The sequence below is a fragment of the Narcine bancroftii genome, chromosome 1, assembly GCF_036971445.1.
Source record: "Narcine bancroftii isolate sNarBan1 chromosome 1, sNarBan1.hap1, whole genome shotgun sequence".
Taxonomy (NCBI): domain Eukaryota; kingdom Metazoa; phylum Chordata; class Chondrichthyes; order Torpediniformes; family Narcinidae; genus Narcine; species Narcine bancroftii.
Window position 1 is genome coordinate 396725646 of NC_091469.1, and position 13607 is coordinate 396739252.

The 13607-nt window shown below is 39.2% G+C and overlaps 1 protein-coding gene across 2 annotated transcripts in view; it reads left to right on the forward strand.

The window, feature by feature from the left end:
* phf14 (PHD finger protein 14) overlaps window positions 1-13607 on the forward strand; it is a 222761-nt gene that overhangs the window by 161246 nt on the left and 47908 nt on the right. The window contains exon 17 of one of the 2 annotated variants that reach the window (XM_069913735.1): window positions 6681-6798. In XM_069913735.1, the coding sequence (XP_069769836.1) occupies window positions 6681-6798 (118 nt within the window). Of the gene's footprint in view, window positions 1-6680; window positions 6799-13607 lie in introns of those variants that run through there. The other variant, XM_069913736.1, reaches the window with a different exon arrangement.

The following is a 13607-nucleotide window of genomic DNA, read 5'->3' on the forward strand; positions in this document are numbered from 1 at the left end:
CACTTTCCATCACACATGTATAAAAATTTGTCAAGTTTTCTGATGAAGTACCAAACCTCCACAAACTCCTGAGGAAGTAGAGGCACTGATGTACTTTCTTCATGATACCATTGGTGTGTTGGGTCCAGGAAAAATCCTCTGAGATAGTGACACCTAAGAACTTAAATTTGCTCACTCTTTCCAATGATCACTGGATCGTATACATCGGGTTTTCCTTTCCTGATATCAACAATCAACTCCTTGGTTTTGGTGACATTGAGTGCAAGATTGTTGTGGTGCACCATTTGGCCAAGTTTTCAATCCCTCCTGTATGCTGATTCATCGCCTTTTTATATACAACCCACTACTGAGGTATCTTCGGCAAATTTGTAGATGGTGTTATTGTCATACAAAGTCATTGGTGTAAAGTGAGTGGAGTGGGGGCAAAGAACACAGCCCTGTGGTGTTCCAAAACTGATGGAGATTGTGGAAGAGATGTTCTTACCAATCCTCACTGATTGTGGTCTGGAGGTGAGGAAATCCATGAGTCCCATATCCGGGAGGTCACTGTTCAATTTCGAGGGGATGATGGTGGGAGGGGATGCAAGTCCTGTTTAATCCCTCAGCAGAGATTTTGGCTAAATTTGTGTCTCCGAGATAGAGTAATATTCTCGTTGAACAAAGCTTGACACTTAAAAGCGTGCTTGTTGTCACCTATGCAAGAGTTTTGAGAATTTCAGACTCATTCTAGGCACTGAATGACAGTCCTGAATCCTCGAAATCTGGAGTAAACATTCATTCCAAATGTATGATAAACTTTTAATAAGCCTTTGTAAGGGATATAGATTATAAAAAGTAGGGAAATTTGATGCAAATTTCCAAGGATTCTGTATCATATAGAATTGGCTTCCACGTTTAAGGAAGAATGTACTTGCATTGAAGACATCAGATAAGATTCACAATGAAGAGAATAGGAGTTGATGTATGAAGAGAGGATGAGCAGGTTGGGTCTATTATTGAAGAGATGAAAATATAGTAAATGAGAAGGGATCATATTGAAAGGCAATATTTTGAGAAGGGATTTAAGGATGACTGCTAAGAGCATGTACCCACAGTGGGAGTATCAGTAATGAGGAGAACCTAGTTCAGAGTAATGGGTCATCTATTTAAAGCAGAATGAAGAAAACTGTTATTCTCTCAGAGGATCCTAGTTTTTCCCCAGAGATTAAAAGAGGTAGATTCATTGAGGAATACAGAAGAGCAGAAAGATTTAGGAGTAACTGTACATCGTTCCCTGAAGGTAGAAACTCACGTGAATAGGGTGGTGAAGAAGGCTTTTAGTATGCTGGCCTTTATCAATCATTGCATGGAATATAGGAGTTGGGAGGTGATGTTGAGACTGTATAAGACGTTGGTGCGGCCTAATTTGGAGTTCTGTGTGCAGTTCTGGTCTCCAAATTATAGGAAGGATATAAACAGAGTGGAGAGAGTGCAGAGAAGGTTTACCAGAATGTTACCTGGGTTTAAGCATCTAGAGTATAGGGAGAGATTGGACAGATTAGGGTCTTTATTCTTTGGAGCGTAGAAGGTTGAGAGGGGATTTGATAGAAGTATTTAAGATTATGAAATGGATAGACAGAGTGGATGTGGATAGACTATTTCCGTTAAAAGGAGGAAAGATTAAAACAAGAGGACATGAGTTAAGAATTAAGGGGCAGAGGTTTAGAGGTAACATGAGGGGGAACTTCTTTACTCAGAGAGTGGTAGACGTGTGGAATGAGCTTCTGGGAGAAATAGTGGCAGCGGAGTCAATTGTATTATTTAAGAAAAGGTTGGACAGATATATGGATGAGAAGAAGATGGAGGGTTATGGGCATTGTGCAGGGAGGTGGGACTAGAGAGGGGTGTTTGGTTCGGTGCGGACTAGAAGGGCCTATTGGCCTGTTTCCGTGCTGTAAATTGTTATGTTATGTTATGAGAACATTCAAGGCAGTCAATGGCAGATATTTGAACCAGAAGGGATTCAGATAAATGGGAGAAGATTGGATCAGCTATGATCCTGTTGAAAGGAGATGCAGGATTGAGGGGCCAATTGAATGTTGTTTCTTGCATCTTTGGTTCTCCATATAGCCAGAAATGTTTAGTATAGGAAACATTCTTCCTCCTGTATTCATTCCAGAGCCTCAACCTACATGTCAGAAACCATCACACTGATCTTATCATGAGCATCTATTTAATTTTATCATGATCATTCCTCTGAGCTCACACAAGACCTTGTTTGCCTCAGCAAAAAAGTAGCCGAGCTAAAATTGAGAATTTTTCTTCCAGTAGCTCAAGGCTTTTTGGCTAATTGTGATATCACACTGGCACCATAGGGAGGGGATTGGGTAATTTCTAAATGCAAAAATATATCAGGATCATTATTTGTTGCATTTTTGTTCAATAACACCATGTCAAAATATATAAAGAAGCATTTAAAATATATGGGAGGGCAAATTTGACAAATATTAAGGCTCAGATCAATATATCACAGTCAGTTAAGACTTCAAGGTTACAGAACAAAAAATGGATAAAAGTTGTTGAAATTTATCATTCACCTTCAATTGAATGGTGAAACAAAAGAGATAAATGGTCTCCTTCAGTTCCTTTATATACTAAGATAAAATACACATTGGATGTTCTTTTGAAGAATGGGTCCCTAGAACTTCACCCCTGCTCAGTAAATCAAGCATGTAATACAGTTGTGTACGCAAGTTATGTTCTCCTATGTGAAAAGTTAACTGAATTAACTTTAGAGTCAGATTACAACCTGCTCTCATCAGTTTCTATGATTACTAATGTAAATTTTATATCTAGTGTCTGAAATAGTGTATTTGGTAAATTTTACAAAATTTTCTATCTGTATATTACATTGAATCTATAGCTTGGATCTGGCCATTTCCCCAGCTGGTCTCTTTTGATGTAACATTCCAAGTTTTTGGAAATAATGTACATGCAGTCATATTCTGAAGCCAACTGAATGTCTCGCCTTTTGGTGACTTAATAAAAATCATAACAAATAGCTTGTTGTACTGAAACAACAGTTGTCATTTCCAAAACACTGAAATGCTCTGTAAGAGAAATGCAAGGAGAAAAATGGACCATTTTCTCTGTAATCTTAATTTAATTTTTGATTGTTTTGAAATAAACCTTCAAATATAAATGTAAAGTTATAGTGGGAATGCACTATATGGACATAACTGCATTATTGGGCTCTGGCCACGAATCACCTTAACCTTAGATTGGTATGGGTTGTATGAATGAAGGGCAGGATGAGTCACAGGGGATGCAGGGGATGTGAAAAAGGGCTGAGTAGTTAATTTAAATAGGATGTATAAATAATATTAAACAGGTTCTAATGATTGCCTTGTTTATCCCTTTTATATTAATTGATATAATTGACATACTACATGCATTTTCATTTTGTAATTCAGATTTGATATGCTTAGCAGGAATTCGTTCTCCATTGTATTAGCGATAAGACTTCTGCAAATCAGCTGATAAGACAATGCAGGAAATCTAATAAAGTGCAATTTAAAATCAAGGTTTGTTGCAGTGAATTGTGATTGATCTGCATGTTGGTTATCTGATTTACGATACAAAATCTGGTACACCTTGATTGATTAGAAAATAATTATGCATTGTGGTTCACCTCCATTGATTAGAAAATAATTATACAATAATGGTGGGAGTACTAGTCAGGTTATATTGTAATTAAAATGCATGAGAATTAGGAAATGAAGAGTGAAATGGAATCCAAAGTATGGAAATCATTTTTTTAACAAACATACAAGAATACAGATCATTTTATTGATGAGCAGCACAGACATGGGCATGGCCAATTTAGAAAAAAAAAGAATTCAATACCGTTGCATGTATTATTTATCTGAGTTACCTGGAAAATATTCCAAGACAGTAATGAAATAGTTAAAGCTGCATCTGTTTCGAAGTCCTTTCAATGGATCCAGTGTTACACATTCAGTTTCAGTGGCATGTGTAGTATGATGTAATTTTTCCTTCCCAGAATCCCAAATGGTAACTTGAACAAATATTGCATATGTTCAGATTGATAAAATACATCAGATTGATAAAATAAAATACATCAATTAATTTTTTTAATGAGATATTAACTCTCATTTTGTCTCGTCGTATGTATTTCTACAAGAATTGTAGCTGGCCATTTCTGGGGAAGTTAGATTTATGGGGTTTATTTTAATTTTCTTTCATATAAATGTGAAGGAATTCAGTGGTAAAAGCTGTATATTGTATGCAACAGAGATATGGAAGATAATATATGGCACTGGAAATTTATAATACCATTGTTTCATTTTCATTTATAAGATCAGACTGTAATTTCCATAGAAACAAATAGGCTTGTATCGTAGGTATGGTAACATAGTGGTTGTTCAGTAGCATGAAAGCAGGCCTTTGGACACATTCACACTGATCCTATACTAATCCCATTTTGCCTACTCTTTTTTTTCCCCCATCAACTCCTTCCAGATTCTACCATTCACCCACACATTAGGTGCGATTAAGATGCATGCCTTTGTAATGTGGGAGGAAACTGGAGCAACCAGAAAGAAAAAAAAACAAAGGGACACAAGGAGAATGTCCAAACTGGACACAGACTGCACTAGAGATCATGTCTGAACCAAAGTCATTGGAGATGTGAAAGCAACAGCTCTATTATATTTGATCTGGAAACATTGGTTCACACTACAGTCACTAAAAATCTAAATTCAAACAAGTTATGATGATAGATTATGACCATATCTTCACCAAGAGGACTGCAATAATTCAATATCCACTTTCTCATGGGTAGTAAACATTGTTCTTTCATGTCGTGTCCAAATCCTGAAAAAAATGAATTAATTAAAATGTAGAATAATCTATTAGCATTGGTGATTACCTTATTTCTTTCTACAAGTATCACAGATGATCATTTTTAGTTTTGGTCATGATATGAATAAAGAGGTCATTTTAATTTTGCTTCAATTAATGTGAACACTCAACTGCTTCATCAGTGTCTTTCAGGGAACTACAATTACTTTGGCCTGTAAGTGATGAGGTCCACAGTTTTTTAATATATTTTATTTACAAATTTTCAAGTCAAACAGTGCAAAGGACAAAATAAGTTTCTTTAAAATTAATAATATACATCCATTAATAGCTATTGAATGTCTAACTCTAATTAACTGTACCACCCCTCCCTCTGAGAAAAGAAAGAAAAATAGAAAAAGAATGGAGAGCAAGAAAACAAGATAGTTCAAGACTAAACTAAAAAGAGGGGAAAAAAATGAGAGGTCAGGTATGCACCGTCCACCTTACATGCCTTAAATTACCTAGTTTTTCTGGATCTCGGGAAAGGGTACAGATGGGGCACTCTGAAGTAAGGGGGGAAAACTAAAGATTTACAACTATTTGCCATAAATACAGCTTCAAAATGTTGATTGAAACATCATATTTGTTCCTCAAACTGTAAGTGATTTTTCTCAAGATGAACCCAACTTTGCATTTCCGCATTCCATCATGCCATTCCTAGATGGGAATCACACTTCAAGGTAACTGCTATACATTTCCTGGCCACCACCAATGTGATCTTTGCAAATTGCGTTTGAAATTTGGACAGTCTCATTATAAGTCTTCCACCCACGATGTTTCCCAGTAAAAACAATTCTGGGTTTTGTGGAAAATGTTTTCCTATAATTTGTTCTAGGAAATTCCCTAGATCTGCCCAGAAGGGCCTTACCATGGAACATGAACAGATTGAATGTAGATAGGTTCCTTCCTCTGTGTCGCATCTGAAAAATTGGTCTGAAATTTCTGATTTATTTAATTTTGTGGCGTGAGATATAATTGATACAAGAAATTGTACTGTACCAGTCTATAGCTAACCTTAACTGTATTTGTCATACTGTCTCGACATAAATTGGACCAGCACTATTCTCCATTTATTATGTCCAAGTCTGATTCCCACCTCTGCTTAACTTATGTAACTCCCTTTTAGGAGTTTTTAAGGAGATCCACAGTTGTCTGTTAAGCAGCTTCTCAGTTCGGGGCAGGATAGGAATGGACAATCAATGTGGGCCTTGCCAGGGGCATTCCACATCCCATGATTAAATTAACTGAAAAAAATGGAGAATTCATATCAATGTTAGAACAGCTAGTGTTGGAGGTGGACAGGAAATCACTAATGGTAGATAATCTGAAACAAAACCAGGAAATATTGGAAATCCTCAGCCGGTCATGCCACATCTGTGAAAAAAGTGACCTAATCAACATTTCAGGTCAGACAGAGATCCAACATCAAAACTTGTAAAGGAAACAAGATAGACGGTTTTTACTTATTGGATGAATGTGTATGTTCAAGTTGACTTTAGAATACCAATGATATATTGAACAATGTTTCAAGTTAGTGTTAGTATTTATTAAATGGGAAAGTTAAATTTGACAATAACATTTTATTCACCTTAGAAACTATCTCATTGAAGTCAGTGGGCAGGGAGGTGCCAAAGTGTTTATAAATTAGATGTTTTCTTCCTCTGTGCAAGCATCTTGACAAGAAGCTGATGTTATATTCATACTTAGCTTTTAACATTTCAATTTAATTTTGCATCATCATAAGATTGATTTGATCTTTAAATTATTTTCCTGTGCAGATGTGATGAATGCAGACTCTGTTACCACTTTGGTTGTCTCGATCCACCCCTGAAGAAATCCCCAAAACAGACAGGATATGGTTGGATCTGTCAGGAGTGTGACTCCACATCTTCAAAAGTAAGATTAAGTGCTTGCTACCTTAGAATTCACTTCAGAACATGACTCTGAAAGATAGCGTGTGGAAATTACCTGTCAGCAGTAATTTGGAAATCCAGCAATCTGAGTCTTATAATGCTTAAATATCTTCAGTTTTGGAGAGAATCAAAACTGTTATTGAATCTCTGTCAACCTTTTCACCGTAAAGCAGTCCTTTCTGTGAAGGCAGTTGCAATACCCCAATTATGCCCATCTTTAGGTTAATTACAAGATTCCAGTTCTGCATTGATGATGAATTAGAAAGAGGTTTGAAGCATAATCGTTACAAATAGTCAACCTTTAAAATTTGAACCTGAGTTGTTTCTGCTAACTGAAAGCTAATTAGTGTCTTCCATGTCATTTAATCTCAGTGTTAAAGGAATGTAGTTTTAAGCAGAATGATGGTTGAAATGAGAATTAATGCTCTGTCAGCCATTCACCAAGTAATTTTTGCCTTGCTCTGCTGGACAGAGTGTAAAAACTTGAAGTTTTTCCCAGGATATTAGAAGTTAAATACAGACAGTCCCCAAGTTACGAACATCTGACTTATGACCAACTCGTACTTACAAAATGGAGACTAATGTGACTTCAGTGATTCATCAGCTTGAGGAAGAAGAACACTTCTAACTGCAGTTGCCTGACGATTCATAAGAGTTTCCCCAAGAAAATATCAGAGAAAGAGAGATTTCAGTGCACAGAGAGTGATAGAGCTTCGTCATAAGTGAAAAGTAAGGAAGCAGTGTGGATCGGGGAGCAACCACTGGACATGAATAAACCACTCTCCATTAAAGTGCGGCCTTGTCCAATGTTGACTGGACGCCGACTGCCAGCATCCGGCATCCTGTCTGATTCTTTCAGTCTTAGGAGCGATGTTGAAATCAAGCAGGACTTCTCCCACCATAGGACGCTACATTGATATGCCATTTATAGTTGGCGCAACCTGTGTGATGTCAAGTACATGCCTCAAAAGTAGGACGACCATGAATGCACCCTATCTACATCATTGGGGCAAACGAATAAAGCTGTTCAGAAATTGCATGCATAAATTTGCCACAGATATTAAAATACCTGTATACTATAGTCCTCAACTTACGACCATAATTGCGACCGAAGGATTGGTCATAACTCGGATTGGTCGTAAGTCGGATTTGCATGTTTTAAATGAGGTATAAAAAGCAATTTAAAAAAAAAAAATCAACAAATTAACCTTTAATGAAGTATCTCAGCATATGTGCAGCATTTTTATTTTAAATAATTTGGTTGTATGTGTGGGTGGACGTAACTCACAAAGGTAAGTTTAGCACTACCTGTATACTAAGACAAACATTTGACTAACTGATGCTAAATAAGAACTGTATGTACTGTTCTAACTTACCTACAAATTTGACTTGCATAGACAGACATAGGAACTGATCTCAGGGACTGCCAATACTTGAAAAGCAAAATAAATCTGTAGATGTTGGAGCTCAAAGTTTAATATAATCATACCCCAGAGGCTGATGGAAAATCTATCCTCCTTGGGACTCAACACCCTCTCTGCAACTGGATACTGGACTTCCTAATGGATAGATTGCAGTCTGTCCAGGATAGCAGAAGATCATTGAGCACCATCTCACTGAGCCCTGTGCCTCAGGGCTCTGTGCTCAGTCTGCTCCTGTTCCTGCTACTGTCACACAACAGCATCACCAGATCCAGCTCCAACAAAGTTATCAAGTTTGCAGATGACATGATAGTAGGTAGCCTCAACAGTATCAATGATGAGTCACACTGGCAGGAGCGGGGTAGAATCCTACAAAGTAAGTTAAGGGAGTTAGGAAAGAGGCTGAAGAATAGGACATCCAAGGTGGTAAACTCTGGATTTCTCCCAGTTCCATGAACCAGGGAAGGTCAGAACAGGAAGATAGTGCAGACAAATGTGTGGCCAAAGAGATGGTGCAGGGGTAGGGTTTCACTTCTTGGATCATTGGTACTTTCTCTGGGGAATGGATGACCTGTACATGTATGACAGGTTGCACCTGAACTTCAGGGGAACCAATATCCTGGCAGGAAGTTTGGCTAATGCTGTTGGGGGTGGAGGGTGTTAAACTAGATTTGCATAAAGGTGGGAACCAAAATGAAGAGACAGAGGAAGAGGCAGTTGGAGCACTTGTTGAGTTGCAATGTGACAGGGACACGGAGTCAAAAGTTAAAAAAATAAAGGGCTAAAGGTTTTTTTGTATAAATGCATGAAGCAGAAGAAATAAAGAGAATGACCTTGTAGTACATCTATGCTTTGGCAGTTATGATGTGGCCATCACAGAGTTGTGGCTAAAGGATGGATGTCATTGGGAGCTTAATGTCCAAGGATACATGTTCTATTGAAAGGATAGCTATGACTATGTTGGTAAGGAACAAAGTCAAATTATTAGAAAGAGGTGACAGAGAATCAGAAGACATAGAATTATTGTGGGTTGAGTTAAGAAATGGCAAGGGTGAAAAGCCGTTATTGGCAGATATAAATAGACCTTCAATCAGAAGCAGGATTGATGAACACAAATTACAACAGCAAATAGAAAGGATATGCCAGAAGGGCAATGTTATGGTAGTTGTGGGGAATTTTACCATGCAAGTAGATTGGGAAAACCAGGTTGCGACTGAATCTCGAGAGAAAGTCTGTAGAAAGCTAGCAAGATGGTTTTTTAGTGCAGCTTGTTGATGATCCCACTTGCAATCCACCAGAGGTGATCAGAGAACATAAAGTAAAAGAAAAATTAGGGGGCAGCGATCACAATATGATTGAGTTCATCTTAAGATATAACAAGGAGAAACTAAAATCAGATTATTTACATTGAAGGAAAGACTGGATAATTACATGGAGGGGAGAGGATTGGAGGGGTATGGACCAGGTCAGTGAGACGAGGAGGGTGGGGATTTGTTCCGCCATGGACTAGTAGGGCCAAACTGTGCTGTATATGGTGATATGGAGATGTGTTGGTACAGGGAATTACAGTGGCATGAGATGAATTGGCCAAAGTAGATCAGAAGGGGGCACTAGTGGGGAAGACAGCAGAGCAGCAATGGATGGAGTTTCTGCAAGAACTGAGAAAGGTGCAGAATGTCAAAAATAAGGAAATATTCAAATGGAAAAAATGTCACAACTGTGGCTGACAAGGAAAGTTAAAGCCAACATAACAGCAAAAGAGAGGACATACAAGGAAGCAAAAAATAGTGGGAAGATAGAGGATTGGGAGCTTTTAAAAACTTGCAGTAGATAACTAAAACTACTCATAAGTAGTGAAAAGATTAAGTATGAAAGTAGGCAAGGGAATAATATCAAAAGAGATACAGTTTCTTCAAGTTTATAAAGAATAAAAGTAAGGTAAGAGTAGATTTAGGATCACTGGAAAATTATGCTGGAGAACTAATATTGGAAGATATGGTGATGACAGAGAAACTAAATGAGTATTTTGCATCAGTCTTCACTGTGGAAGATATTAGAAGTGTGCCAGCTGTCAAAGAGTATCAGGGAAGGAAAGTGAGTGCAGTTACTAAGAAGTAGCTGTGGAGACATTGGTAATGATCTTTCAGGAATCAATAGATTCTGATATGGTGCCAGAGGACTGGAAAATCACAAATGTCACCCAACTATTCAAGAAGGGTGGGAGGTAGCAAAAAGAAAATTTTAGATTGATTAGCCTGACATCAGTGATTGGGAAGATGTTGGAGTCGATTGTCAGTGATGAGGTTGGAGACAAGCAGCATGGTTTCCTTAAGGGAAAATCTTGCTTGACAAACCTATTGGAATTCTTTGAAGAAGTGGCAAGCAGTCTGGATAAGGGAGATATAGTGGATGTTGTGTTTTTGTATTTTCAGAAGGCCTATAACAAAGTTCCGCACATGAGACTACTTAACAAGATGAGAACCCATGACATAACACAAAATATACCATCATGGGTGGAGGTGGAGCAATGCTGATTAGCAGGAAGAGAAGTTGGAATACAGGAATCATATTCTGGTTGGCTACCAGTTGCTAGTGGTGTTCCACAAGGATCGGTGTTGGGGCCACTACTTTTTATTGTATATTAATGATGCAGATTATGGCTTTTTGGCCAAGTTTGCAGATGATGCAAACATAGGTGGAGGAGCAGGTAGTGCTGAGGAAATGGGAAGGCTGTAGAAGGATTTATACAAATTAGGAGAATGGGCCGAGAAGTGGGAAATGAAACAAAATATCAGAAGGTGTATAGTCATGCACATTTGTAGAAAAAAAATAAACAGGTAAACTTTGTTAAATGCAGAGAAAATTGAAAATATGCAGATGGAAAAGGATCTGGGAATCCTCTTACAGGAAAACTTGCATGTGGTAAAGCAGGCAAATGAAATGTAAGAGCAGGGGCGCTGAAAAAATTGAAGTGAGATATGGCCTGACTAGTGCTGGCATTAGTTAGCCAATGTGTGATCAAAATGACTTTTCTCTGCAGCATCTACCCTGTATATCAGGAAACAAACTTTTAATTGGCATCCATTACGGTAGGAGGACATGTATACATTTATAAGACCTGTATGAGCAAAGACAAGTAGCTTGCTGAAGAGCCAAAATTCTGCCTTCAGAGTGGCTGACAAGGTAGCCCTAGCTATTGCAAGAGCCAAGTTGTCTAAGGCCAGCAGAAAGGCAAAGGATGCACAAGGCCAGTGAATTCATAGTCGCTTTCATAATCACATAGACACACGATGCACGTGGAAGGGCATCCAAGATATCACTAATCACAAGACTCCACCATCTGCCTGTGCTGGTGATGCCTCCCTCCCAGATGCACTGAACAACTTCAACACACGATTTGAGGTGAAAAATGATGTGATGGCGAAGAAGACCACCTCATCTGGTCCCTCAACACCAGCTCCATAGCCAAGAAAGCCCAGCAGCATCTTCCTGCCAAGACTGTGGAAAGTTCATCTCCTACCCTCCATCCTCACTACATTCTACAGAGGATGTAATGAGAGCATTCTGAACAATTGCATCTCTGCCTGGTTTGGAAGCTGTACCACCTCAGACCATAAGACCCTGCAAAGAATAGTGGAGTCAGTAAAGAAGATCATTGGGCCTCTCTTCCTACCATGACAGATATCTACAAAGCACAATGCAAGCGAAAGGCAAATAACATTGCGAAGGACTTCTCACAGCCCTCTTGTAAACCTTTCTCCCTTTTGCCATCTGGAACGAGGAATCGTAGAATTCGGGCCGACATGACCCAATTGTGCAACAGTTTTTCCCCCCAAACCATCAGGCTCTGTAATTCCTAGAATTTATGTGTACTAGTATATCTTGGATTTTTATTATATTATGACTTAATATTTAACTCCTATGTATGTAAATCTATACAAAACTCAAAACGGTCAACCAGTTTACCTATCTCGGCTGCACCATTTCATCAGATGCAAGGATCGATATTGAGATAGACAACAGACTCGCCAAGGCAAATAGCGCCTTTGGAAGACTACACAAAAGAGTCTGGAAAAACAACCAACTGAAAAACCTCACAAAGATAAGCGTATACAGAGCCGTTGTCATACCCACACTCCTGTTCGGCTCCGAATCATGGGTCCTCTACCGGCACCACCTACGGCTCCTAGAACGCTTCCACCAGCGTTGTCTCCGCTCCATCCTCAACATCCATTGGAGCACTTACATCCCTAACGTCGAAGTACTCGAGATGGCAGAGGTCGACAGCATCGAGTCCACGCTGCTGAAGATCCAGCTGCGCTGGATGGGTCACGTCTCCAGAATGGAGGACCATCGCCTTCCCAAGATCGTGTTATATGGCGAGCTCTCCACTGGCCACCGTGACAGAGGTGCACCAAAGAAAAGGTACAAGGACTGCCTAAAGAAATCTCTTGGTGCCTGCCACATTGACCACCGCCAGTGGGCTGATATCGCCTCAAACCGTGCATCTTGGCGCCTCACAGTTTGGAGGGCAGCAACCTCCTTTGAAGAAGACCGCAGAGCCTACCTCACTGACAAAAGGCAGAGGAGGAAAAACCCAACACCCAACCCCAACCCACCAATTTTCCCCTGCAACCGCTGCAATCGTGTCTGCCTGTCCCGCATCGGACTTGTCAGCCACAAACGAGCCTGCAGCTGACGTGGACTTTTTACCCCCTCCATAAATCTTCGTCCGCGAAGCCAAGCCAAAGATGTAAATCTATTCAATGGTCTATTTATGTAAATCTATTCCATAGTCCTGCAGAAACTAGCTTGTCTTTACTGTGCATTGGATTAGTAGTTATGGTATGAGCGACAAATAAAGGTGACTTGACTAGACTTGAAAAGCTTCAGTAAATTGTCAACAAAATCTTGCAAAATAATCCAGATTTGATTCTGGAATGTTGAGGTACTTATTCCATGATTTTCCTGGCTAACATGAGTCAAATACAAAATTCTTTATTGCTTTTCTTCCTCTTTCTATGGCAGGGAACATAAATAAGGAATGTTGGTTCTACCATGGCTACCAAATTTGGATAAATAAAAATATATAACCGAAGTTCGGGCTTGAGCCGAGTAGAGGAGGTACCTAACCATCCTCCTCCTGATCCCTGCTGTCCCCTCCCTCCCTTCTCCACCTATCATCTCCTGCCTTTGCCACCCCCCACCCCCCATCCTTTCGTTAAGACGCCTGCCAACACTTTTTCATACCTTGATGAAGGGCTCAAGCCTGATATGTCAGTTATGTATTTTTATCTTTGCTACATAAAGGACACCGTTTGACCACTGAGTTTCTCCAGCATTTTGTGTTTTAATGTCATGCCGTTTATGC